The sequence below is a fragment of the Macaca thibetana genome, chromosome 10, assembly GCF_024542745.1.
Source record: "Macaca thibetana thibetana isolate TM-01 chromosome 10, ASM2454274v1, whole genome shotgun sequence".
NCBI classification, from domain to species: domain Eukaryota; kingdom Metazoa; phylum Chordata; class Mammalia; order Primates; family Cercopithecidae; genus Macaca; species Macaca thibetana.
Genome location: NC_065587.1, coordinates 12,156,807 through 12,184,696, shown reverse-complemented (window position 1 = coordinate 12,184,696; position 27,890 = coordinate 12,156,807). Strand labels below are relative to the sequence as shown.

The 27,890-nt window shown below is 50.4% G+C and overlaps 1 protein-coding gene and 1 pseudogene across 2 annotated transcripts in view; one reads left to right on the top strand and one right to left on the bottom strand.

Moving 5' to 3' along the window:
• GTPBP1 (GTP binding protein 1) overlaps positions 1-27,578 on the top strand; it is a 310,687-nt gene extending 283,109 nt beyond the window's left edge. The window contains exons 2-13 of the mRNA XM_050806203.1: positions 117-315; positions 2,971-3,082; positions 10,042-10,222; positions 11,136-11,484; positions 15,153-15,276; positions 18,025-18,139; positions 19,719-19,863; positions 19,971-20,153; positions 21,262-21,397; positions 22,032-22,210; positions 23,521-23,721; positions 24,669-27,578. Coding sequence (XP_050662160.1) covers positions 124-315; positions 2,971-3,082; positions 10,042-10,222; positions 11,136-11,484; positions 15,153-15,276; positions 18,025-18,139; positions 19,719-19,863; positions 19,971-20,153; positions 21,262-21,397; positions 22,032-22,210; positions 23,521-23,721; positions 24,669-24,761 — 2,010 coding nt within the window. The 5' untranslated portion in view covers positions 117-123 and the 3' untranslated portion in view covers positions 24,762-27,578. The remainder of the gene's footprint in view (positions 1-116; positions 316-2,970; positions 3,083-10,041; positions 10,223-11,135; positions 11,485-15,152; positions 15,277-18,024; positions 18,140-19,718; positions 19,864-19,970; positions 20,154-21,261; positions 21,398-22,031; positions 22,211-23,520; positions 23,722-24,668) is intronic.
• Positions 15,607-16,993, bottom strand: LOC126963758 (thioredoxin-dependent peroxide reductase, mitochondrial-like; annotated as a pseudogene). Its single transcript, XR_007729202.1, has one exon. The product of XR_007729202.1 is annotated as a thioredoxin-dependent peroxide reductase, mitochondrial-like (transcript).
• Positions 27,579-27,890: the final 312 nt, after the last annotated feature.

Below are 27,890 nucleotides of genomic sequence, written 5' to 3'. Positions count from 1 at the left end.
GCGGCTGGAGAAGTTTTGCATAAATTATTCCGATAAGGAGCGGGGCGGAGCTCTGTGCATAGATTAGTCAAATGAGCCGGGGAGGGAGGGAAGCCGGCTACGAATTAGCCTAAGTTATTAAAGATGGCGGCGGAGCGCAGTCGCTCCGCGATGGACTCGCCGGTCCCGGCCTCTATGTTCGCCCCCGAGCCCAGCTCCCCGGGGGCGGCCAGGGCCGCGGCGGCCGCCGCCCGACTCCACGGCGGCTTTGACTCGGACTGCAGCGAGGACGGCGAGGCGCTCAACGGCGAGCCAGAGCTGGACCTCACCAGCAAGGTAGGCCCGGGCGGCGGCGGCGGGCGCTGAGGGGAGCGGGCGGCGGGCGGAGCAGTTTCCGGGGCGACGGCGGGGCCAGCGGCCGTCCTCTCCGCTGGGAGCGCGGAAGGGGAGGAAGGGGCCGAGCCCGCCCACCTGCTGGTGTCCGGGACGTGCTGGGGCTTGTGGCGCGAGGGGCCGTCACCATGGTCCCCGCACCCACCTTGGCTCCCCGCGTCGCCAACCCAGCCTCCCGCCCTCCCGTCTCCCGCCGAGATCGCAACCCTTCGGCTATGCCACGTGGAACGGGGGTGCCCGATGCCGGCAGCGCTCCGCGCGGTCCCTGTCCCCGCTCAGTGCTCCTCCCCGTTCTTCGGGTCCCCGCTTGAGGGGATTCGAAGACCTAGAATCTCCTCTCCCTGGACCGCGCGGGACAGCAGAAGGGCGAGGGGGCCCGGGCAGGGGGCCGAGACGCTCGCGAAGACAGGTAGTCGAAGACAGGTACTCGGAAGGCAGGGCAGGGTGGCAGCCGCGTCTCTTCCCAGACTCGGGAAAGGAAACAGAAAGTAGTCGCTCAGCTGGGGACGAGCATGTCCGAGAATGTCTACTTTTCGAGGCCACCCGAAACAAAATGGAAAGATGGGTAGGCTCCTTAGTCTCGCTATCCTGGGAGTGGAAGCTCATCTTGTATGAGTGGAGCAGTGAAGGACGTTTAAAACCGTGTCTTCTGAGCTGTCGAGAAGGTAGGCAGGAATTAAGGGCTCGCCAACGGCTTGACATTGTGAAGAACAGAAAAGTAAATATAAGATGTGACTGGTGTTTTGAAGGTGCTTAACGTTCCTTAGGGAAAGAATGCCAAGTTGGGAGTCAGACAGGGCTGAGTTCTCTTTCCTGCCCTACCATCGAAAGCCTCTGTGACGTTGTACAGATGGGTTGTAAAAATTAGAAATATATAATAAGACATCTAATAGTGCCTGATGCATACTAGAGACTCAGTAAATGTTTGAAGTGAACGAGATAGTTCCTAATTTCCTGTGCAGATTAAATAGCAGTAGGTAAAAGACAGAACACCAATACCACCACTTACGTGTGTAGGATAGTTACAATAGACATTTTATCCAGCTTTGAAAATATTTGTGACTTTTTATAGTTTATGGCGGCAGATTTGCATGAAACTTGGTCCTAAACTGGAAGGAACTTTCCCTGCAACCTAAGAAAGTTATTTTCAACTGCTCTTTGCCCTTCTAGTCTCAGTTGAGCACATGGAAGCCAGCTAGCCTGTCAAAGTTGGTCCTGTCTTGTGCCTTTAATGCCATAATGAGGATGGCCAAACTTAGAGAGAGGGATGGCCAGGATAATGTAAAAGACCCAGGAAACATCCAGGTTACAATTACAAGCTCTGATGAGTCAACTCAGGAAGTTACAAGATTATGGACCTGACTCCAGAGCAAACAAACTGGATGTCAACACATGGTCAAGGTGCTGAAGAAACATGGTAGGAAATTGCAGGGCAGAGTTGCAAAGACGGTAGTACCTTCATTTCTTGACCAGCTCATTTAATATTCCTAGAAGTGTTATTTCATCACATAGCTGGGGAAGTCCTCACAATTAAAAAAAATCATATGTATATTAATATTGATGATCTCAAAAAGAAAAAGTGACGGTGTGGAGGGAGAGAAGGGTTGGATTGAATAGATTGATTCCAGAGGAACAGATTAGAAGCTAAAGGATCATATCCTTACAACAGTAAATGTGGAGACCTAAGGCTCCGAGAGCTTCCAAAGGGAGAAACACTTAGTGAATAGTGGTGGCTAGTTTCATCCAACAAGGTTTTTCTGGGAATGATTGGGTGAAGAAAACCTTGTAGTTTCACATTTATTGAGCTGTGGACTAGATGCTTTACATGTTATTATATTTGCTGTTTACAGTGGCCTTAGGATGCAGGTAGTATTAACTCCGTTTTATAGATTGAAAAACTGAAACTCAGAGGGGTTAAATTCTTTGTCCAAGGTCACACAGGAGTAGTTAGAGAATGGGGTCTGATTGCCAAATGGCTTCCCCAAATAAGTGGTTGATACTTGAATGTTATTGGCAGACATTGGCAAAATAATGGTGGTAATACTCCTCGTAGTGGTAATGGTGATGGTGTTTTGTTGATGAAGATGAGTCTTGCAGGCAGTTTTCATTCCCAAATATTCAATATAGCTAAGAAGATAGAACAGAATTCTTTTGTTATCCTGGGAGCCACTGGCCTGTGGGTGAAGCGCATGGAGGTATATGAGGTAAATGTCCTGTGGGCTTCCAGATGTCAACTGCAGGTAGAAGCCTTTGGCATGTAGATGGAAGGCACTGTGCTTTCTATCCACAGTGCCATATTCTCAGTCACTTGGGTCCTGCCCCTCCTGTTAAGCAGCAGGAGGCAGGTTGCTTGTGCCCTCTTTACCATGGGTTATGGCTCAGACATACACATTTTAGTATATCATTTGGCTCATATAAGGCCTGAGGCTCAAAGGCTACTTCAGGAGAAGCAGAGAGGGCATGAAGGGGCTGTGCAGCTTTTTTAGATGAGGGTGCTGTGGGTTTCAGTCAGAATCTTTGGTTAGGCTATATTGATCGGCTTTGGCTGTGGTGCTCTTCTAGCAAGTGTGGTCCTAAGGCTGTTGGTTTCTTTTCTAGCTGGTTCTAGTGAGCCCTACTTCAGAGCAGTATGACAGCCTACTTCGGCAGATGTGGGAGAGGATGGACGAGGGATGCGGAGAGACCATATATGTCATTGGGCAGGGATCAGGTGAGCATAGTTTTCCTTTCACTTTATTTTAAAAAATTATTGGGCCGGGCGCGGTGGCCCTGCCGCCTGTAATCCCAGCACTTTGGGAGGCCAAGACAGGTGGATCACCTGAGGTCAGGAGTTTGAGACCAGCCTGGCCAACATGGTGAAACCCCATCTCTACTAAAAATACAAAAAGTTAGCTGAGCGTGGTGGCGGGTGCCTGTAATCCCAGCTACTCGGGAGGCTGAGGCAGGAGAATTGCTTGAACCTGGAAGGTGGAGATTGCAATGAGCCAAGATCGCACCATTGTGCTCCAGCCTAGGCAACAAGAGTGAAACTTTATCTCAAAAAAAGTAAAAATTATTTAGAGCACATTTTCCCCTCTTTTTGAACTTTTCTGCTTATGTGTCTTAGTTACAGTGATTCTTTAGTGTCTGCAGAACTGTTTGGAGTACATGAAAGTACAAAGCGAATGTTAATTCTGACCTTAGTGGCCATGATATGGTTGACTTGAAAGATTCACTTTCCAAGCAGTTTTATAGATGCTTCCTTTTTGCCTCCAGTACTCTCCATTTGCATAAGAGGAAATGAAGTACAAAGCAAAGGAACTTCTTGTCTAAGGTAATAGGGCAAGCCATAGTTAGGTCTAGAATTAAGCTTATTCCTGGGCTGCTGGAGGTCTTCCCTTCCAAGCTCTGTTTATAGATCCCATTGCTACTTATTTTCTGCTTAGCTGAGGACCTCTGTGATTCTTCTTGGTGTCAGCAAAGAAAAGATGCCCAGAATTCCTCTCTTCAGTCAGGCTCCTTGCCCCAGACCATACTGACCATTTAGTCTGGATAGCTGGGATAACAGAGGTCATCAGACACATAGACTTGTAACCATTCTGAAAGGGACTAGTTATTGTTCTCCAAGCTGCTTATTCCTTGTAACAGAACCTACTATTTTAGAGGAAGGCAGCCCTTACAACAATCCCAGAGTATATTACGGTTTTTTTCCCCTGGATGCTCCTAGTTGACAACTTCAATACAAGACCTGCTTGCCTTTGTCTTCATTATGGGATTATCTTTGCTGAAATGACAGCTGGGGATGTTAACGATTACGATTCAGCCCATACCAGCACTTGTCTCTGTCATCTTTGCAGGAAGTCCAGGTGGGCCTGGATGCATCATTAAAGAAACACTTTCCTTTGCTGAATGTAGGCTTTGTAAAGCCAGGTAGTAATTCTTTTGTAGTTTGAGTTGAAGATTGAAGAAATCTCAAAACCATTCTTAAACTATTTGACACATATCTATTAAGTATCTTCTAAGGCTTGCGACTGTTGCAAAGCTCTTTTGGAAACTTAAAATCCAGTCCCTGCCCCAAGGAGGAAAGAAGGCATATACACAAATAATCTCCATGGGAAACAGTATTTGGAAATGTAAGAGTGACATAAGGAAGAAGGATTTGCTCTCCAGATGCAGCTGTGCCTTCCTTTGAAATATCTTTCATATCTGTTCTTTCCTTCCCATCCTTGCTGCTACCTCCCTAGATGCGGGTCTTACCACCTAAAGGAAGGCATGGTCAGAGAGATAGGCAAACTAAGAGGTTGCGCATCAAGAAAGGAAGAGAGTTGATTAGCATTATCAAGTGTTACAGAGGCAGCAGTGAGTGCCAGGTTCAAAAGAAAAAACATTCCATTTGTTGACCAGGAGATCATTGGTAGCCTTTTGAAGCTTTGATGTCAGGTGCACATCTGGCCTGCTCTAATAAGATGAACCACTCAAAGATCACTTAATGATTGTAGAATTTCAGGAACCACATATAGGTTAATTTTGACAAGTGTTGAGTCTGTTCTTTGAAGACCCAGATTCTTAAGACTCCCTTTTCCCCTCATCCTTTTATGTGGACTCTGAATTTTACCATGCCTTGACAACTCACAACTAATTAACCCACCCATGGCAAAGCGTAAGATGTCAGACATTTATTAACACATCTGTATACCCAAACATCATCCTCGAATCCACCAGGTGGATGCCATTAGATTCATAGTGACTCCTCCTGCTGGAATTATTTACAAATAGAGATCATAACTAGTTAAACAAGTTGAACATTAAACAGAAGATGAACCCAGATACAGGGCCCCAAGGAGTCAGTTTCATCAGTGATTCCCTTGCTGCTTCACCTCTGTTTATCACGTCCTTTCTCTGTAAAATGGGAAAAATGACACCTTCTTCATCCTACCTCAGAGAAATTTTGCATAGAGAAATGAGACATTTAAAAATTATAACCAATGTAGAGGAATGTGCTCTTTAAGTATACATTCTCAATGTTGTTATTTTAAAAGGGGGCAGTCTGGCCTAATCTATAGGATCTGGAGCCTGGCAGGCCTGGATTTGCCTACTGAATCTTTTCCTTGTCTTAAAATGGGGATAATAATAGAATCTCTCCCATGGTGTAGTAGTGAAGATTAAATGAGAATTCGAGGAGATCATCGGGAATAGTAAGCATTACATAAGTGTTAGCTAGTATTAGTAGTTGCAGTAATAATTGTTTTAAGGGTCCCAGGTTGTAGTTGATTTATCGTGAGATTTCTTTCAAAAAGAAGGCTCATGCCTATAATGCCAGCACCTTGGGAGGCCAAGGTGGGCCAATCACTTGAGGTCAGGAGTTCAAGACCAGCCCGGCCAACATAGTGAAACCCCATCTCTACTAAAAATGCAAAAAATTAGCTGGCATGGTGGTGCACTGCTGTAATCCCAGCTACTCAGGAGGCTAAGGCACAAGAATCACTTGAACCCGGGAGGTGGAGGTTGCAGTGAGCTGAGATGGTGAGTGAGACTCTGTCTCAAAAGAAAAACAATAAAAAAAAATAAAAGTTCAGGGGACCTAGGAGGAGTATTAAGTCTTTTAAAATTATTATGATTATTATGATGATGATGATTATTTTTGAGACAGAGTTTCTTTCTGTCGTCCAGGCTGGAGTGCAGTCATGCGATCTCGGCTCACTGCAACCTCTGCCTCCTGGATTCAAGCAGTTCTCCCACCTCAGCCTCCCAAGTAGCTGGGACTACAGGTGCCTACCACCATGCCTGGCTAATTTTTGTATTTTTAGTGGGGACAGGGTTTCACCATGTTGCCTAGGCTGGTCTCGAACTCCTGACCTCAGGTGATCCGCCCCCCACTTCAGTCTCCCGAAGTGCTGGGATTACAGATATGAGCCACCACACCTAGCCGAGGAGTACTAAGTCTTTGTGGAAGAGTCAGGAAAGGCTGTGAAGAGGAGCTGCCCCTTTAATTGATTCTAAAGAATGAGTAGGAATTTTCCAGGTAGATGGAGGGAATAGTGAATGGGCAGAGGAAACCATTCTCACAAAGGTGTGGAGGCATTGGAGACAGGAATATATAGTGGACCAGAAGTAATCCAGTGGGATGAGTGGAGAGTATGAGGTCCTGCGTGGTAGGAGGAGAGGCTGGGCAGAGGAAGGCAGGGCTCAGATTCTCAGGGTCCTTAAACACCAGGCCACAGAGGTTAGACTTTTATTCTGAAAGTCTAGGGAGTCTTTGCAGCCTGTAGAAGAGGAGAATACATACAAGAAAGGTAACTGAGCCGGCAGGATGGAAATCTGATTAGCGTCTGGCATGGCTGAATATGTGGCCTTTAGTAATTGGACCTCTGCAGCTTTTCTCCTCCACCTTTGTCTCCACCTCCACAGAGTGAGGAATGTGATGCATGCTGGAGACGGGTAATGTGACTGACCGAGAGCCCTGATGGACAAGGTGACATTGGTGATAGCCCGTGGTGGGGAGCAGGACCTGAAAGAACAGGGGCAGGGGAGATTGAATAGAATTTCGCCAGCCTTCTCAGGAACACTCCCAGCAAGCCCTTCTCTAACCCGGAAGGCTTTCGCAGCTCACTTGGCCATGCATTTAGAAACTACTCATCCCAGCCGCTCCCTCTTTGTTCATTTGTTTTACATTTTACAAACATTTGAGGACTTGATGTAGGAAAGGCATTGGTTGTGAGGCATCAGGAAATTGTTGCGGTATGTTCCTTGTTTTCAAGATGCTTATGTGTTGTGCGGGGAGGGGAGGATGTGTATCCAAAACACTGTTGCACAAGGCAGTACTTTGCAAATGTAAGGGAGACACAGACGTTTGTGGGCAGAATGAGTAGGATTTTGCCAGGAGGAGATGCACTGTTAGGCTTCCAGGATAGGAAATCATGAGCAAAGGTATAGAGCTAGGACCCTGCAGAGAACCCCAGCACAAGGAAGGGGAGTGCTGCGTGTGTGATGGGGCAGCTTGCACTGGGACAGAGCTTACAAGGGGAGAGTGAGGAGGGAGTATGGCACAAATGGGGAGGCTGTTAAGCAGCTGGGCCTGGGGAGCCATTCAGAGGCTTTGACTTGAAGTGACAGCATCAGAGCTGTGCTTTATTTAGGACCTTAAGGGGTTGGTTGGAGGGAATAGACTGAATTTGTAAAGACAAAAGTTAAGAGTCTGTTGTGGTGGTTCAGGTAGAATAAGAGCCTGAATCAGGCTGGTGGCTGTGGATTGGCAAAAAGGGCAGACATCAGGGAAGGAGGCAAGGTAAAATGCTAGAATCAGCAGGACTGGACTGAGAAGACTGGTGGCTAGAGAAGATGGTATTGTCATTGTCAGAAATAAAGAAGGAACTGGTCAGGCAGTAAGAGGAACCCTTGCTCTGGAGGAAAAGGCTCTAGGTTTGGAATCTGAAGACCTGAACTCATGGCCCCTCCCAGCTCTGAGATCTCCCTAGGTTCTTTTTACCCCACTGTTAATAGGGAACAGTAATGCCTACCTCATAAGATTACAGTGAGAAATAAAATGCTTTATTAACATTGTTAGTGTTTGTGCTGTTTAAAAGAGGGTTGGGGTGGGTGTTGAATTTGGATATCAGACTTCTAGGAGTTATCATCCAGGCAGTTGGAAATTCAGTCTGGAGTTCTGGGCATAGGATGGTGTTAGGAATGAGTGTTTTTATAGTTTTCAAAATGACAGCTGAAGCCATAGAACAAGATGGCCAAGGGGAAGTTTGGAGAAAACAGAACAGGACCACTGACAGACTACTGGAAAAGACTGGCATTCAGGAGACAGGAGCCGGGGGACAGGGGTGGGGAGGCACATCAGGAGAGGTCAGGTGATGCGCGAGCAGGGCAGGAGGGAAGTGCTTCAAGAGGGAAAGGCAGAGTGGCCAGCAGTATCGAATGCTGTGGGAGTCAAAAACAGGGCATTAGATAGAGAGTTTAGAAGGCCACTGGTGGGCCAGGCATGATGACTCACGCCTGTAATCCCAGCACTTTGGGAGGCCGAGGTGGGCGGATCACTTGAGGTCAGGAGTTCGAGACCAGCCTGGCCAACATGGTGAAACCCTGTCTCTACTAAAAATACAAAATTTAGCCGGGCATGATGGCGGGCTCCTGTAATCCCAGCTACGTGGGAGGCTGAGGCAGGAGAATCGCTTGAACCCGGGAGGCAAAGGTTGCAGTGAGCAAAGATTGTGCCACTGCACTCCAGCCTGGGTGACAGAGCGAGACTCCATCTCAAAAAAAAAAAAAAAAAAAAAAAAAAAAAGGCCATTGGTGGCATGTGACAGCTGCGGTTTCTTCTGTAGTGGGCAGATTCCCAGTGAGTAGATGGTGGGGTAGTACAGTCAGCATGCGTTGATGACTCTCGAGATGTTTGATGGTGAAAGGAAAAACAGGAGATGGTAGCTTTGCAGATAAGCAGGGGCAAGGGAAAGGGGGTGGTTTTCCTTTCCTTAGTTTAGGAGCTTGTTTGGAGTGGGAGGAGGAGAAGAGACAAGGAGAATACTTGGTGTGGGGGAAGCGAATCACACATGCTGAAGGGGTTAGCCAGCTAGGGAAGGAACAGGGGCGCTTGGAGACAGGACAGCTGGGAAAGGCTGAGGGAGTGATTGTGGAAATTAAATCCAACACCTCACAGAAAGCAGCTGACAGGTTGTCATGTAGTAGGAGCTCAATAACTGTTTCGTCGGTTGGTCCTGCCTTCTGTCTGATTCCCTTCCTTGTCCTGAGCTCAAACTCATTTCTCCAGCTGCTTGCTGGACATATCACCTGAGCCACCTCAGTTAAAAATCTTATCTCTAAAATGTTTCTGAGTTCCTCCCCCATTTTCCTCCATCTTTCTGTCGTCATCATCTCTTGCCTGCATTATTAGAATTACTTCCTAACTGGACTCCCCCTTACTGGTCTCTCACTTGCTGGTGCACACTCGGCACTGCTACCCAGGAGATCTTTTTAACCCACAGCCATCTGATCACGTTACTCCCCTGCCTCAGCCCACGGGTGTCTCACTGGTGCAGAAGGTGTGTCGCTGCTGTCCGTCTGTTGTGCTGCTTCCACCTCTCATGTGGTCTCCCGCCACTCCATGTCACCCATCCTGCTCCCCAACACACTGAGCTGCTTCCTGGTCCCTGAACGTGCCATGATCTGCCACGCCACGCTTTGTTCCTCTGGCTAGGATGTCCTTCCTCCTTCTGCAGGCCCAGCACTTGTTGACCTAGCTTGGCGTCAGTCCTCTGCAAAGCTGTCCTCGGCTTCCCCAGGCAGTGCTTTATGTTCTGTTCGCACAGTCCTAGAGTGCAGCACTCGAGCTGTATTGCAATTAATTAATTTCCTGTCTGCCTCCCCCACTGGGCTGTGAGCTCACTAGGGGCACCTGTAGTCCTAGTACCCAGCATGAGGCTTGGCATAAAACCTGGGAGAGCCTCAGTGACTGTTATTGAATGAATTAGCGAATGCTCTGCTTGATGGGGAGGTCTGTGGCACTGTCATGTTTTAACTTGGTGTGTGCCCAGGTTTTCTCTCAGGTAGAAAGGACCCCGGGGGTTCCTCTGCAGTGCTGGGGTCACGGGGTGGTGGCCTTTGTTAGGTGGGGTTCCTGGCTGGCTGGTTGGCACGCTGGTTGGTCAGGACTCTCTCTCCTGCTGATGTCTGGGCTCTTGTCACCAGATGGGACTGAGTATGGGCTGAGTGAAGCTGACATGGAGGCCTCCTACGCCACAGTGAAGAGCATGGCGGAACAGATAGAGGCCGATGTCATCCTTCTGCGGGAACGGCAAGAAGCTGGGGGACGCGTGCGTGATTACCTGGTCCGGAAACGAGTAGGAGACAATGACTTCCTGGAGGTCAGGTGAGGAGGTCTCAGGACGGTTTGGGGTCCCCATTCTTTTTTTCTTTTCTTTCTTTCTTTCTTTCTTTCTTTTTTTTTTTTTTTTATGAGATGGAGTCTCGCTCTGTCGCCCAGTCTGGAGTGCAGTGGCGCAATCTCGGCTCACTGCAACCTCCACCTCCCGGGTTCATGCCATTCTCCTGCCTCAGCCTCCCAAGTAGCTGGGACTACAGGTGCCCGCCACCACACCCGGCTAATTTTTTGTATTTTTAGTAGAGACCAGGTTTCACCGTGTTAGCCAGGATGGTCTCGATCTCCTGACCTCGTGATCCGCCTGTCTTGGCCTCCCCAAGTGCTGGGATTACAGGCGTGAGCCATCGCACCCGGCCGGGGTCCCCATTCTTCACGGAGGTTGGTGACTGAGCCTGTGGCACTCGGCATGTCAGCTCCATCTTTTCCCCTCCTGAGGAGCGGAAAGAAGTGTCCGGGTGTCCGGGGACGTGGTGGCTTCTTGCTCTAATTCTGCACTTCCCTGTCCCTTTGGAAGGAGCACAAGAGAGGCCAGCCGTGCATTCTGTGGTCATTCTCTGTGGGTTTGTTTCTTTTCCCTTCAGCCTGTGAGCCTGGAAACCAGGGTCATGGAGAAGAGCCTTTTGTGCCTCTGGTAGCCTTGCGGCTCTTCCTGGCAGCACCCGCAAGCTAGTGGGAGTTAAGGGAGATAGCTGCTGTGGGAGTCTGGACCCTTCTGATGACTCTTTAGCAGCAGCTCCAGGAACCTTCCCACTGTGCTCCTCCTGCTCAAGGAGGAGCTGTGAGCCGGAGGGGATCAGGGCAAGCCTGGACTTGCGGATCCAGTTACTGGGGTTGTGAGTGGTCACTCCACTTCACTCACGCACTAACTCTCACACAGATGTATGGGTTCATCTACATGCAGGGTAGCAGTGGTGGGCAACGTGGATGCTGGCAAAAGCACGCTTCTGGGGGTCCTGACACATGGGGAGCTGGACAATGGCCGAGGTTTTGCCCGCCAGAAACTCTTCCGCCACAAACATGAAATTGAATCTGGTCGCACCAGCAGTGTGGGCAACGACATTCTGGGCTTTGACAGTGAAGGCAATGTAGTGAACAAGCCTGACAGCCATGGCGGCAGCCTGGAGTGGACCAAGATTTGTGAGAAGTCCACTAAAGTCATTACCTTCATCGACTTGGCTGGTCATGAGAAGTACCTGAAAACCACTGTCTTCGGCATGACAGGCCATCTGCCTGACTTCTGCATGCTCATGGTGAGTGGGAGGCGCCCCAAGGAGGAGAGGCTTCAGCAGGGCTGCATGGGTCTGGTTATGTCCAAATCTGAACTGTTCTGAGACTGAGGCCTGTTGGTTTGGGGCTTTAACATCGGGTAAGGCTGGCAAGTTTTGCAGGGGTGCCCAGTCCTCTGAGTAATGGTCTCCTCAAGGCTTGAACCTTGATCTCTCCCATACATTAGGCTAGGGAAGGGATCCTCTTGGTAAAAACCAGGTACCCTTGAAGACCTGTCTTATTTTTTGCAGAGGCATAGAGGAGGGTTTCTCCTGGGGCTTACTTGTTACCTTCAGAAATGTTTTCTGCAGAGGATTGGGCTACTTTGAGGAGGTGACACCAGGTAGGTAGTACCTTCAGAGGGGGAGGCCTGGGGAAGAAATGGAGAAGACAGCCATAGGAGGCACAGGCCACATTCGAGAGGCCCTGAAGGGTGGCCTCCTGGAGCCTGGGAAGAGGATAGGCCAGTGCACAGCCCTTGTTGAGAGGCTCCTGTGTGTCTGGTACTGTGTGAGGTCTGATGATACAGCAATGAATGGGACTGTCCAGAGGCTCCCAAAAAGCTTAGGGTCAAGTGTGATTAAATTTTTAAGTAACTCTTCCTGCTAGGAACATTAAAAACAACCAGGCCGGGCGCGGTGGCTCACGCCTGTAATCCCAGCACTTTGGGAGGTCGAGGTGGGTGGATCACGAGGTCAGGAGATCAAGACCGTCCTGGCTAACACGGTGAAACCCCGTCTCTACTAAAAATACAAAAAATTAGCCAGGTGTGGGTGCAGGCGCCTGTAGTCCCAGCTACTCGGGAGGCTGAGACAGGAGAATGGCCTGAACCCCGGGAGGCGGAGCTTGCAGCTAGCCGAGATCTCGCCACTGCACTCCAGCCTGGGCGACAGAGCAAGACTCCATCTCAAAAAAAAAAAAAAAAAAAAAAAAAAAAAATTTTAAGCAGCTCATCTAGTGGATTAACTGAGAAAGAAAGGGAGCAGAGGACTCCGTGTTGGATCCCATTGCTAAGCTTGCCTTTGTGAGCCACTGATCTTCCTCCCTGGACAGACAGTGGGAGTGCCGAGGGGAGTGGCAAGGCCTATAACCTTGTGCACATCTCCACAGCTTTCACAGCAGGAGGGAGCGCGGGAAGGGAGAGAGTCAGAGAGACACATGCCTTGAGTGTTCCCTTGGCAAGGCCTTCCCAAAACCCTTCCCCATTTCTCAATTCCTTCAGCTGCCTGTATTAATAAATGTAGTAAACATAAGCATCTGTTCATAGCAGACTTGATCAAGTTGCTGCACAAACACAGGTTCTCAAGCAAATTCTCCCCAAACTGGAGAGCCGTAAAGAGAGGCAGAGCATGCTGTGTGAACACTCGTAGGCTCTCTGCCTGAGGCTTTTGGGACCTCAGCATGCCTTCATTTTCCATGTCCTTGAATGTTGCAAAGGGCCATGACCAGCTTCTTGACTGGGCTGAGGAAAGCTGCTTGCCAGGAAGGGATCTTAGCAGAAGATCCAGAGGGCGTATTTGGGGAAGTTGTTGGGTTAATATTAAGAAGGGTACAGAAACTGATTGAGAATAAGCATTTTTCCAGCTGAGCTACAGTGAGTAAGACCAATTAATGGAAATGTCTTCACCCTGGACAAAATGTTACATATGTATTATCTGACTTTTTGGTTGTGATCCAAATATTAACATTTCTGCAGAAAACAATGAGATATTTCATTATAGTCCCATGGCATTCAACTTCTAGGAAAAAATATTTAAAATATATAGAAAACAGAGCCGTAGAGCACTCTCTTCTCCAGGTTGGGAAGAGCAAAAACAAATCTGTCTTGGGTTGGAATGGTGGCTAAAGGACATGGGAAGACATAGGGAAGACTGTGGAGGTGTCCTGGTGGAGGGAGGGGGATGTGCCAGCTGGGGTGACTCATCTGGGAGCCATGGAAACCCAGTGGGCATCTCCATGACACACTGGAATGGATAGGGCGCTGTGTAAACACATCATGGCAGTTTTTCTTTCAGATTTTCTTCTAGTTTAGTATGGTACAAAATAGTGAAAAGTTTCCTCCCAGAGGCAACCAGGATTTCCAGTTTCTTGTGTACCTGCCGGAGATATTTTGTACTCAGACTAGCAAATTTGCATATATACTCTCCCTCCAATTTTAAACCTTCAGAAAAGGTCAAAGAATAGTATAACGAATACCATAAACCCACCACTTAGATTCAGCAATCATTAACATTTTGCCGTATTTATATGTATAATATATATATGGTGGGTACATATGTGTTTATATGTTTTTTATTTACTTAATTTTTTTTTTTTTGAGATGGAGTCTTGCTCTGTCGCCCAGGCTGGAGTGCAATTGTGCGATATCAGCTCACTTCAGCCTCTGCCTCTTGGGTTCAAGTGATTCTCCTGCCTCAGCCTCCTGAGTAGCTGGGATTACAGGCACGCGCCACCACACCCAGCTAATTTTTAGTATTTTTAGTAGAGACAAGGTTTCACCGTGTTGGCCAGGCTGGTCTGGAACTCCTGACCTCCAGCAATCTGCCCACCTCGGCCTCCCAAAGTGCTGGGATTAGAGGCATGAGCCACCGCATCCAGCCCGATTTAATATTTTTTAAAGAGACAAAGCCTCACTCTGTCACCCAGGCTAGAGTGCGGTAGTGCGACTATAGTTCACTAGAAGCTTTCAAACTCCTAGGCTCAAGGGATCCTCCCATCTCAGCCTCTCAAGTACCTAGGACTATAGGCGTGCACAACCACGCCTGGCTAATACTAATTTTTTTAGAGACGAGATCTTGCCATGTTGCCCAGGCTGGTCTCAAAACTCTTGACTTGAAGTAATCCTCCCACCTTGGTGCCTCCGACAGTGCTGGGATTACAGGTGTGAGACACCCTGCCCAGCCAAGTATATATGTTTAGTTTTTTGTTTTTTGTTTTTTTTTTCTGAATCACTTGAAAATAGTGGAAATGTCTATTTTCTAATTTTTCTTTTTGTTTTTGCCGGGGGGGAAACGAGTTTCACTCTTGTTGCCTAGGCTGGAGTGCAATGGCGTGATCTCGACTCACCGCAACCTCCACCTCCCAGGTTCAAGCGATTTTCCTGCCTCAGCCTCCTGAGTAGCTGGGATTACAGGCATGTGCCACCATACCTGGCTAATTTTGTATTTTAGTAGAGACAGGGTTTCTCTCATGTTGTTCAGGCTGGTCGTGAACTCCCGACCTCAGGTGATACGCCTGCCTTGACCTCCCAAAGTGCTAGGGTTATAGGAGTAATCCTCTGTGCCCGGCCTTAATTTTTGTATTTTTTTGTAGAGACGGGGTCTTACCAGGTTGTCCAGCCTGGTCTCAAACTCCTGACCTCAAGTGATCTGCCTGCCTTGGCCTCCTAAAGTGCTAGGTTTACAGGCGTGAGCCACCGCTCCTGGCCTGGATTCACTTTGATGGCTCAAGACAGTTGTTTCCCTGACTGGGTTTATCTTTTTTATTGTTTGCAAGTCTCCTCCGATTTTGACACCCCACATCGTTGAGTCAGGGGTTAAAGTGATTTTTGCCCAGCCCAGCTTTCATCCACATCTGCCTTTGAGCCCCTGTGTCCACCCAGCAGCAATCTCTTTCTCTCTCGTCCTGATAATTCCTTTCTGTGTTGGGGCAGGTGGGCAGCAATGCCGGCATTGTGGGGATGACCAAAGAACACCTGGGCTTGGCACTGGCACTCAATGTTCCTGTCTTTGTGGTAGTCACCAAGATTGACATGTGTCCTGCCAACATCCTGCAAGGTAAGTGAAGCCTCCAGCTAGCAGCAGCCGCTCTGATTAGTGCTGTCAGCTATGTGCCTCCAGGTGGTCTGCTACCACGGCTTTAGCCCAGAAACTTCTTTTCTTTTTTATTTTTATTTATTTTTTTTATTTTACAATATGTTTATTTTTTTATGTGCTCTACATTGAACACTTCAGCAAAGAAAATAATTATAATAATTTCAAAATGCAATCCCTGGATCCAATAAATATTCTTTATAATCATGACACTAATCAATATCTAGAAATATATGTAGACAAAGTTAACTAATGAATAAAATAAATAAAATGACTACGTAAACTACAAATTTCAGGCATGAGGGATCATGTATGATCAGTTAAGTCACTCTGCCACTTTTTAAAATAATACGATTCACATTTGCTCCAATCACATAAACGTTCATTTCAGGAGTTACATTTGACTGCTGATAACAACTGAAAGCTGTGATCTTTGTTAGCTTAAAAGAAAATTCAGTTTAATACAAACACATTCAAGATGAAAACTTTAGGACCCTTGATCAGAAGCTTTCAATGTGTGTTGCTCTACTTTGTTGTAGGCAAGATTCAAGTAAGGCTAAGACAGAAGAGTGTTTCCATTGAAGACGTGATCTAAGAATTGCCTTCTACAGAGGTGAATTATGTTCTGTAGAAACTAGCTAGCTAGCCACCAAGACGTTACCAATAAAGGATTCCTTGTACTAGCAACTAACCATGCTTAAAAGGCCCTACCCAGTATTACAAAAATAAAACATTTAGAGTAATATTTATAAATACAAACACAATTGGTTCCTTGCCTTCTACAGATAGTCATCTATAAAATGATAAAAGGTTTCAACTGTGGTTCTTCTCTGGGGTGAGAAGGTGCAGATACATATGGGTGATCTACCGATTTACCTTCTGAAAGTACTCTTTGGAAGCAGCTGGATTTGGCTTGATTGCAGGAGAATCCGGTGTCCAGTTTGCTGGGCAGACTTCTCCATGGGTTTCTACATACTGGAACACCTTCACCAAGCAGAGGGTCTCTTCCATGCTTCGGCCCACTGGGAGATCATTGATGCTCAAGTGCTTGATGACTCCATTGGGGTCAGTTATGAAGAGACCTCTTAGTGCAAGACCAGGACCTTCTAACAGCACACCGTAGTCTCAGGAAGTTTGCTTAGATCTGACAAGAGTGGGATGTGCATGTGGCCCAAACCACCATTCTTTCTTGGTGTATTTATCCAGGCAACTAAAGTGGGAATCCACTGAGACCACAACAACTTCACAGTTCACATCGTGAAATTCCTTAGCTTTGTCACTAAAAGCAACAATTTCTGTAGGAAACATGAAGGTGAAATCCAAAGGATAGAAGAAGAGCACCAAATATTTCCCCTTAAAGTCATCAAGGCTTAGGTCTTTGAACTCTCTATTGACAATGGCTGTACCCTTAAATAGGGTGCATGCTGGGTGACAGCAGGTGCATGTTATGAGGAGCTGGTGCTAAAGAATTTTGCTTGACCAGAACCAGACCATAATATGTTTGTCAAGCTCATTCTTCCCAGAAGCAGCAGGGCTGCAGTGGCAGAAATGCCCCAAGGAATGGCACTCACATGTCGGAGCAGCCTTCCCACAGCAGCTGCCATCTTCAATGCATGCAGGCGAAACTTGCTTTGTCTTGTACTTAGATCTTGGCCTGAATTTCCATCAGCCCAGAATCTTCTGCTACTTCCTCCCCTATAGTTCTTGGTCTGAGCACAGCCTAGAATTATCCTCTTCCTTGTTCCTTCTGGTTCCAAATGCAGAAATTTTGAGCTCCTGAATCTGGCATCTCTTTTCAGGTAACCTCAGGCAGAAGGAGTTGGGCTCTACCAGCTAAGCTGGATATATATGGGGAAGTTTGGACAGAGGGTCTGATTACCTTTTACCACCAAAGCTTTGACACAGGGTTGCAGGACTAGGCCTTCGTGCCTTTTTCCCTCACTGCTAAAGATTGTAGAAAAGTATCCTTCGGTGGCTCAAGCCTGTAATCCCAGCACTTTGGGAGGCCGAGACGGGCGGATCACGAGGTCAGGAGATCGAGACCATCCTGACTAACACAGTGAAACCCCGTCTCTACTAAAAATACAAAAAAAAAAAAAAATTAGCCGGGCGCGGTGGCGGGCGCCTGTAGTCCCAGCTACTCGGGAGGCTGAGGCAGGAGAATGGCGGGAACCCGGGAAGGCGGAGCTTGCAGTGAGTGGAGATCGCGCCACTGCACTCCAGTCTGGGCGACAGAGCGAGACTCCGTCTCAAAAAAAAAATAATAATAATGAAAAGTATCCTTTTGGGAGGCCTCATAATAAGGTCTCTGTAGACTTCTAAATGTCTAAGAGATCCTTTTTGTTGGATGAGATTTTTTTTTCCAGGAAATAATGCATTCTGAGAACTGAAGTGTGAACTGAATTGTTTTTCTTGGGGACCCTCAAGTCACATGCTTACAGGAGGCAGGTCGTCCAGACATAAGAGAAATCTGCCAGGTTTCAGACGCAGAACCCTAGAAAAGAGGCCCCATCTATGCTTTTCTTACTCTAGCAGCACCCAAAGTTTTGATCCTCGTTTTTGCTTCTCCAGGCATTGTGGCATTTAATACTGGTCCATCTATCTGTGTCTGTCTCCTGCTTGCATCAGTAATGGGTGGACCCATCTTGCTCTGGAAGCCTGGCCAAAGAGAAGGTTGTGTCCCCCTAATTCTGTTCCATTTCACCCTTTAAGAAACCCTGAAGCTGTTACAGCGCCTGCTGAAGTCACCAGGCTGCCGGAAGATCCCCGTGCTGGTGCAGAGCAAGGATGATGTGATTGTCACAGCCTCCAACTTCAGCTCCGAAAGGTAACGGGTAGGGAGCGCACACTTCAGACAGGCACCCTTGCAGGCAGGACCACAGTGAGTGATGGGCCTGGAGTGGCTGTCAGCTTGGGCATGAGGTCTCGTGAAAACACCACATCAACACCTGTTCCTATTCAGAGATCGGAAGAAATAGATGCTTCCGATCTTAGCCCAGGGTCTCCCAAGCCAGCATTGTTGCCCAGGGGCAATATCATGTAACCCAGATTGTGAGGTGCTGGCATTTCTGAGGTTGGCATCCCGGCTGAGACTTCAGTGTCCTTATCTGTGAAATGGGAATAACATTCCCTTCCCTGTAGGGCTCCTGTGAATGTTAGAAATGAATCATTAGAGCACTTAATGCCCTGCCTGGCTGCTGGATGGTAAATATGCAGCCATTTTTGTAACTCAGTTTTTTATACTGTTGTTCCTCAAAAGCTCACTAATCATAGATAAGTTTTGGCATTTACTCATTAATGTGTTCTTTCATTCCATAAATATTTACTGGATGTTTGTTCTGCCAGACTCTTCATCTAGACGTTGAGGATTCGGAGTTGAATTGAACACAATCCTTGTCCTCAAGGGGTTCAGCTCCTTGGTTAGAGATGCTGTCTCGATAATGGTGAACTCTACCAATTTTGCCTCTTCGCCCAGAGCTTGGTCTATAGTGCCAGGCCCAGAGCAGCCTGGCTTTTTGCCTGTGCCTCTACCCTGATGTGGTCCTCAGTACCATCAGTTGGCCAGCAGAGGGGGCACGTTTCAGACAGCCCCATTTGAGTGTGTTGATACTGTCCAGTGCCTATTCTGTGCAGACACTATTCTAGGAGCTGTGGGGAATGCATAATTCCTGATCTCAAGGATTTTAATTCATTCACCCTGAGTAGGAGCGATAGAGACCATTTACAGGACTCCGATGAAAAATCAGAGGCAGTCATGTGTAACAGAGAAAAAGCTCTCCAGGAACTCAGAGGAGTCAAGAGTGTCCACCCAGGAAGGCTTTCACGGAAGAAGTGGTATTTGAGATGAGCTCTGAAGGGTGAGAGGGCCTGGTAGTTGCGTAAAAGGGAAAGAATTCAGGAAGGAAGGTCAGAGTGAGCAAATCCACAAGGGCAGAAAAGTGCCAAGGTTTTAGGAGAAGGGAAAGTTCTCTGGTGTGGCTGGAATATAGGAATTTGTGAGAAGTGAATCTGCAGAGATGGCTACAAGCCCAAGCAAAGGGCTGTGTGTGTTGGGAGAGGGATTTGGAGTGTCTTCTCTGCAGCGGAAAGGCGGTTAAGGATTTTAAGCAAGCATGCGTGTGCTTGAGGAAGAAGCAGTCATGAGGTTCCAAACTAGGTGGAGGACAGAGAGGAGAGGACAGGTGTCAGAGACAGAACTGAGTGAGAGAAGAAGGCCTCAGAGCAGGGCTAGCCAGGAACTTGCTAGGTAGGGCAGAGAGGTCAAGCCCTCGGAAGAAGGAGAGGTGGAGTCATGAATAGCAGCATCTGCTCCTCGAGCCCTGTTGCTGCCCCTGCCCTGTGTCAGAGCAGAGCTAGCCTCCTAAGCGCCTCTCTCCTTTCTTCCTTCCTCTCCTCCCTCTGCTTAGGATGTGCCCGATATTCCAGATCTCCAATGTTACAGGCGAGAACCTAGATCTGCTGAAGATGTTCCTCAACCTCCTCTCCCCCCGCACCAGCTACAGGGAGGAGGAGCCTGCTGAGTTTCAGATTGATGACACCTACTCCGTCCCGGTGAGTGGCTCTGGGCGGGTGGCTGGGTAGGCATTTCCTACAGTGGCATCAGGGGGTGGGTCTGTGCTGGGGATGCACTTATGAGGCCAGGGTCTTCTCCTTGGCAGGGTGTGGGGACAGTGGTGTCGGGGACAACACTGAGAGGCCTGATCAAGCTGAATGACACACTGCTGCTGGGCCCAGACCCCCTGGGTAACTTCCTGTCCATTGCTGTCAAATCCATCCATCGCAAGCGCATGCCTGTCAAGGAGGTGCGGGGTGGCCAGACAGCATCCTTTGCGCTGAAGAAGGTGAGTAGCGATGATACTGAACACTCCCCTCAGACTCCATCATGCTAGGCTCTGGGCCAGATGCCTTACTTACCCACTCCAGTCCTCATGGCTGCTCTGCAAGATCGGGATTACTGCCCTCATTTTTACAGATGAGAAAAGTGAGGCTCATAGCCCAGGGACTTGCTCAAGACCCACAGCTTATAAGTGCTAGAGTGAGGAATGCCTGCCTTGTCTGCTCTGTTCCTCCCTCTGGTGCCTGAGCAGGGTGGCCTGAGCTCAGTGGTGAGGTCAGATAGAAGTATCCTTGCTGTGGCCGGGCGCGGTGGCTCACGCCTGTAATCCCAGCACTTTGGGAGGCCGAGACGGGCGGATCACGAGGTCAGGAGATCAAGACCATCCTGGCTAACACAGTGAAACCCCGTCTCTACTAAAAAAATACAAAAAACTAGCCGGGCAAGGTGGCGGGCGCCTGTAGTCCCAGCTATTCGGGAGGCTGAGGCGGGAGAATGGCGTAAACCCGGGAGGCGGAGCTTGCAGTGAGCTGAGATCCGGCCACTGCACTCCAGCCTGGGCGACAGAGCAAGACTCCTTCTCAAAAAAAAAAAAAAAAAAAAAAAAAAAAAAAAAAAGAAGTATCCTTGCTGTGCAAGGATCCTTCTACATAGGGCCATTGGGATCTGTGCCAAATCCTCTTCCCATTCAGCCTTCTATCTCTTGGGGTTTGGGGTGGGTTCTAGTTCTGGGGTCACCTACCTTTAGCCACCAACTAAATTAACCAGGAAAAGTAGGACTTTCTTCCCCACAGTGGTCAGGTCATGCTCACCTGTTCCTTCCCCGTGAATGCTTGCCTGCCTTTGCTTCCTCATTCGTCCTTCATGGCCCAGCAGCTGAAGTGCTGATTCCCGCATGAAGCCTTCCTGAACCCCAGTAGTAGTGTTGAGTCTTCCCATGGAGCACTGAGGCTGCTCGTGCTGTCCACCCTAGAAGACCTGTGGTCCAGGTGGTGAGGAAACCAGGCAGAGTTGGGGTGGTCCCTATCCCTAGAAAGACTCTTGGTCCCTGGGACCAGGGGTGAAATCAGAAGGCATCATTGTCCCTGAGGGCTGGGGCTCCCTCTTTCTTTCAGATCAAGCGCTCGTCCATCCGGAAGGGCATGGTGATGGTTTCCCCACGTTTGAATCCCCAAGCCTCCTGGGAGTTTGAGGCCGAGATTCTCGTCCTCCACCACCCCACCACAATTAGCCCGCGCTACCAGGCCATGGGTAGGTGTCTAAGGCCCTGCCAGCCCAGGAGGCCCTCGTGCTAGCTCCCCTCAGAAGGTGCTCCAGCAACCCAGGCCCCCTAGTTCCAGCTGCAGCTGGGCGGTGGGTCTCCTTCCTGTTTAGTGATGCCGTTCCTTCTGTTCCACCCATGAGCCACAGTGTTGATTCCTTCCCACAAACACTGAGGGCTGGGCTCTGAGGCCCAGACCTGTCCTCAGGGACCTCACATGCATTCCTTCAGCAAGGTCTGCTGAATGCTGCTGGGTGCCCAGCGGTGTTGCTAAGGTGCCGGGAACAAAGATGAGGTAGATGGGCAAGGATCCTTCCCCGCAGAAGCCCACAGTCCAGTGAGGAGGCGCATGTGCAGAGTGTGCTGTAATCCCAGGAACTTGGACCCTTGTCTGCACAGGGCCTGGGGGTGGGGGATGATGGGTGGGCATTAGCTGGAGGAAAATGTGGGAGATGGTAAGGCAGGATCAGAGCCAAGAGCAGGCTTCACGGGGGTCTGTAGCCCCAGAGATAAGCCCCCACCCCTCCACAGCTTAAGCGTATTTCATGCTTTCACTCACTGCCTCCCTTGTCCTGAAGCCACCAGGTGGCTCCAGCCTATCCTGACCTCTGGCTCCCTTGACAGTGCACTGTGGGAGCATCAGGCAGACAGCCACCATTCTGAGCATGGACAAGGACTGTCTGCGCACTGGGGACAAGGCCACTGTACATTTCCGCTTCATCAAGACCCCTGAGTACCTGCACATAGACCAGCGGCTGGTGTTCCGGGAAGGCCGCACCAAGGCTGTCGGCACCATCACCAAGGTATGGCCAGGGCAGACCTTGCCTGCCTCCAGGAAGCACTCAGGGGCCACCCTGATCACAGGGCAGAGGTTTAGTCATTGCCATGGGAGAGCTGGACCCACTGAGGTATAGCCTTGGTGCCATCTCTCTACTCCCTTAGAGGTATCCCGTGGCCTCCTGTCTTGGGCAGTGGTGGTGACCATGGAGAGGAGAAGGTAGGGTTGGGGTATGGTTTTCCATAGAAAACTGGTGACGGAAAGTCTGGGCCCAGCCAGGCTCAGCCCCCAAGGTGCTATCACAGGTTCCTGTGGCCTCGCTGGGGCCATGCCTAAGGTCTCCTCTCAGAGCAGAGGTCTGGTTGGAGTGAGTGCAGGGGGTTATGGGCCTCAGTTCTCTTGGGGCTTAAGCTGTTTGTGTGTCCTGGACACTTGCCCACTGCAGACCTTACCCTGGGTCTTGGAGGGGCATTTGGTAGAGGGGTTTGACCCCTGCTCCGTACAAAGGAGGTACTGGCCCCAGCCTATCTGAGATCTTGGAATCAGTCTTTGGCTGACCTTGCCTCTAGAAAAGGCAAGGCATGGTCACCCTGGGGCTACAGATGTCCTCGAAGACCTACATGCTCCTGGGACTGCTGAGTTTGGCCAAGCCTGCAGCAAACATTGTAATGTTCTCTGGGACTCACTGGGCTTCTTTTGTGCTTTGTATGAGAGAGAACTTGGGCCACAAGGGAAGATTGCAAGTCAGTCAGTTCTGGCTGACAGCTTTCAAGATTTCTGATAGCCAAACTTCAAATGTTTCCAGCTGATGAGACATTGACTTGGTCTCTTTGGGAGGCCTGGAGTTAACACTTGCCCTAGACTTTTGTTATGGGAGCAGCAGCAGGGGTCCTGGGGCTGGAGCTGCAGCTCACTCTCTGAGGAGTCTCCACCAGCTTAGCAACGAGAGCCCGGAGCTCCACTTGCCAGGTTCTGTGCAGGCTCTGGGCTCTGGGGCCTGGACTGAGTGGGAGGTGGGAGCAAGGTTCACCGATTTCCCTGTAGGAACAACAGCTGTAGCAGAGAAGAGGATGGAGCCTTTCTGGGCTGGGCAGAGGCAGGAAGTGAGGCATGAGCCCAGGGCCATAGCAGTCCTGGGCTACTGAGCGGGGATGAGAATGCCTCTTCATCCCCACTGCCTCCTGTCATGTCCTTCCTGCCATCCGTCTTGCCCTGAACTGGCAAGATCAAGGAATGAGGAGTCCCTGGGAGAAGGGGGCTGGGGGTGGGGGGGTAGCCAAGCCAGTGCCACTGCCCTGCAGCTCCAGCCTCAGCCTCTCTCTATGGCTCCCACAGCTGCTCCAGACCACCAACAACTCCCCGATGAACTCCAAGCCCCAGCAGATTAAAATGCAGTCGACGAAAAAGGGCCCCCTGACGAAACGAGACGAGGGGGGCCCATCTGGCGGGCCAGCAGTAGGAGCACCCCCACCTGGAGATGAAGCTTCCTGTCTAGGGGCTGGGCAGCCAGCTGCGTCCAGCAGTCTCCAGCCTCAGGTGAGCGTGGGCCCCTCGTGGCTTTGGCATGGTGGTGGGGGCTGTGGCTTCTACCCTGATTTGGTGAGGGTGACATGTAGGCAAGCCTCAAGCTTGGCTACAAGGTCTCCTCAACAACTCTGGCACTGAAGTGCTCCTAAGTGTGAGGCATTTGTCTCTAGAAGCTATAAGGCAGTGCTTTCCAAATCAGGGAATACAGCCCACCTGAAACCAGTTTAATTGGCCCTAACTAGCATTTGGTTTTAATGAAATAAAACAGAACAGAAAAATGTCGAAGCTTCCCTTTCGTAGTAAGTCTTGCAAGTATTGCTGGTGTGAGTGTCCAGGTGATATATGTGTGCACTGCAGTCCAGCAGGTTTGAGAGACACTGCCTTAGAGGGTCCTCCTCTGTCCCGTCCCTGACGTGCACACATCCTGAAGGGCAGGTGGCCTTGGGATGTGCCAGTGAGCCTCTTACCTGGCCTCTCCTGCCAGCTGTCTCCTGCAGGCACTCTCCTGGCGTTTTGAAGGCCTGGTGCCCCTTGCACCCCTCTCCCCAGCATCTTTCTCCGTTGTCCCCTCATTGGAAAAGGAGGCTATGCCTGGATCTGTCTGTCCATTCTGTTACCTGTCTCCTATTGGGTCTTTCCTCTGGTTCGTTCGCTTCCTTTCTGTCTCTCCTGCTCTGCTTTGTGCTTCTCTGAACATCCGCTTCTCACACCCTCATCACATGTGTCCTACCCACCCTGTTAGGAAGGCAGGGCAGGCACTGGCTCCATTTTAGAGACAGAGGGGAGGTGTTGCATGCAGAGTGGCCCAGGAAATTCCTGAGCAGGCTGGGGTGAAGACAGACCACGCTGCCTGCTCATGCATCTTCCGTCCCCCTCTCCCTGCTGCTCAGCCCCTCTGCTCTCTGGCCCTGCTCCTGATGGGCCAGTGCTTCTCAAGCTCCTTCTCTCTCTTTCAGCCTAAGCCCAGCAGTGGAGGCCGGCGACGAGGGGGCCAGCGCCACAAGGTGAAGTCCCAGGGGGCCTGTGTGACTCCTGCCAGCGGCTGCTGAACCTTCTCCTGGCCCACCCCACCACCCAAGGGGTCATCATACTCTGGCCACCGCTCCACCAGATGGGCAGAGCAGCTATGACCGCCACCCAGCCCTCCTGCTCAGGCCACAGCCGGAGCCTCCGCATTGCCCCCACCCCCATTTTCCAGGGGGGTTGTAATTTATAAGCTGAGGAAGGCAGCCAGACCTGGAGGACTGACCATCTCCCACTGTCCTCCCCACCTTCTTCCTCACTCTCACATTTTTTGTACATCTGGGCCCTTAGTTTTTATTCTGTTTATTATATGTCTCTGTCTCTCTCTATTGTGTGTGTGTGTGTGGTGCAGGAGTGCCACCCCCAGGGCCATATCAGCCTCTCTTTTCTTCTCCACGGCTGCCTGTCTGCATGTCTGTCTCTTTGAGAATCCTCGGGGCCGTCAGGGGATGTCAGGAGGGGAAGGAGCCGCTCTCCTATCTTGCTGCTCCTCTTGGCACTCAGGGGCCCCTTCCATGGAGACAGACTGGGTGGAGGGGCTTCTGGGATTTGGTGTCTGCTGCTGCCAGAGCAGGAACCCACAGTCTAGGACTTGGGCATTTTAACAGAGAGAAAGTAGTGGCTTCTCCTTTACTCTCTCCTCCTTTTTCCCTTTAAGCCCACAAACAGGTCATCATGCCAAAAGCTCTCTGGTTATAACCTGGAGACACGTGGAGGGGAGTAGTGATGGGATTGTAGGACTCTCCCCATCCCGGGCCCGGGCTCTGACCCTGACCCTGACCCTGGCCCTGGCCACCGACCCAAAGACAGCTGGTGGGTTTCCCCTTGGAGACAATCCTGTGTTTGCCTGGGCCAGCCCTGGCTGCCCTCAGCTTTTGCTGATCTGCCCGGCCTGGAGCCTCCCCTCACCCCGCTTCTTGTTGGGCCTCAGGCACTGGTTACCAAAAGGGTGTCTGGGTCTGCTCAGGATCATGTTTTCTAGCACCTCCTGTTGGAGGGGTGGAGGGATGTTCCCCTGAGCTAGGCTGAGACTAAAACCCCATCTTCCCCATCACGTCACCTCCGTGGCTGCTACAGGAGCACAGTAGTGAGGCCTGAGCTCCAGGTTTAAAAGACAACTGGAGCATGGGGAGGGCAGGTAGGGGTTAGTGAAAAGACACTTCCAGGGTTAGCACAGAGCATTTAGCCCTCTGGAAGAACCCCTGCCTGGGGTGGGACTGTGCAGGCCAGAGAAGGGGGCATGGGCCTGAACCCACCTGGACTGACCTCTGCACTGAATCTACAGATGTAGGGTAGGCTGGTGGGCGGGGGTGGTTCCTTCTCTAGCCGGGGCAGACACCCAGCTGGCTGGGTCCTTCCTCAGCCTTGCCTCCTCCTGTCCCCCTTTCCTTTCCTCCTGCTTGCGGACTGCTGGTCCCCTCTCCTCCCCTCCTTCCAGCTGTTTCTAGTTACCACCTACCCCGGCCATGGACTGATCAGACCAGCATTCAAAATAAAAGTTTGTTCCAAGTTGACAGTGTGATGCTCCCTGCCCAGCCCCTCCAGGTGGAGGTGCTGCCACGGGAACGCAGTTGCTCTGCCTGCCCTGGGGCCCCTGGCAACAGCTGGGAGCAGGGTAGTGCTGTGAGGAGCCCAGCTTCCCCGGTCAGGCAGGCGTGGCTTCCGTGTTCAGGCTCCCTCACCAGCTGGTGACACGGGACAAGCTTATCAACCTTCTCTGAACCTCAGTTTTCTCATCTACAAGAGGCAAAGCCATACATCAAGGTTGTGTGGATTCAGAGAATGTGAGGCCCTGGGGTGTGCTGCACACAGGAAGGGCTTGCTCAGTGAGTGGTCTGCACGCCGTTAGCCACCCTGCCACCTCTGCGCCCTGGGCAGGCTCGAAAGGAGAGCTGTGGCTGAGACTGCCAGGGGTCTCGCACGCTCCTGTTGACATTCCCAGCAACTGCCCCTGAGGTCGATGTTGTGTTTTTCTTTTTCTTTTTGTTTGAGACTGAGTCTCGCTCTGTTGCCAGGCTGGAGTGCAGTGGCGTGATCTCTGCTCACTGCAACCTCCACCTCCCAGGTTCAAGCGATTCTGCCTCAGCCTCCTGAGTAGCTGGGACTACAGGCGCACGCCATCACACCCAGCTAACTTTTTGTATTTTAGTAGACACAGGGTTTCACCATGTCAGCCAGGATGGTCTCGATCTCCTGACCTTGTGATCCGCCTGCCTCAGCCTCCCAAAGTTTTGGCATTACAGGTGTGAGCCACTGCACCGGGCCTGTTCCGTTTTTCTAGTTAAGGGAACTGAAGCTCAGAAGTGTCACCAGCAGGTGTACATTCCCGTGCCAGCCTTGCCACCCGGCTTTTCCCAGGCAGGCTCCTGTGTGTCCGCTGGCCCCAGCCCAGTCCTCTGTCTCTAGGCTGCTTCCCTCCTGCTGTCTCTCCTGACTCTGGCCCTGCTTACAGGGCCACTACTTGCTGGTGCCTCCATAACAAGCCTCTGGCATTGAGCCCCCGGCATGGGAGGGGCTGTGGGGTCTGGGTTTCCACAAGGCTTAGCCATGGCAGAACCTCATTTTAACTCTTTGCCCCTACAAGCAGCAGTACTTGCCAGAACCATTCTTGGGATTCAGGAGCTCTGGCGACCACCTTGGCCTCTGGCCGTACTCAGGAGGGTGGGGTTGGATTTGTGTAGCTGCCAGGCCCACACCTGCCAGCAGGGGGCTGACTGGATCCATGCTTTACTGTGTTTAACGGGGGTAGCGGGGTCCCTACAGCCCTCCCAGCTAAACATTTGGAACAAAACACCAGCCCTTTTGTAGCAGATGCAGAATAAAATTGTTAATCCAATCACCTCGAATGGCAAGGCCTGACCCTTCTGTGTGTGCAGCAGGTGTTTGTGGCGTCCTTCCCAGGAGTAAGGCCTGTGATTGATGGTGGGATGGGGATGTCCAGACCCCTGACTCCATAGTCAGGACTGTTCTGGCTTATCGGCCACCCTGGCACAGAGAAGGTCACAGGAATGAATATGCCATGCACAGGGGCAGCATAAATTTAGTTGGGTTGGGGGAAGTACTGTGGAGCCAGCAGTGTGAGGGCTGTGCTGTGAGGACCCAGTAGGATCTGAATGTACAGATGGGCAGAGGGCACGTGCCCAGCCCAGGCTCTG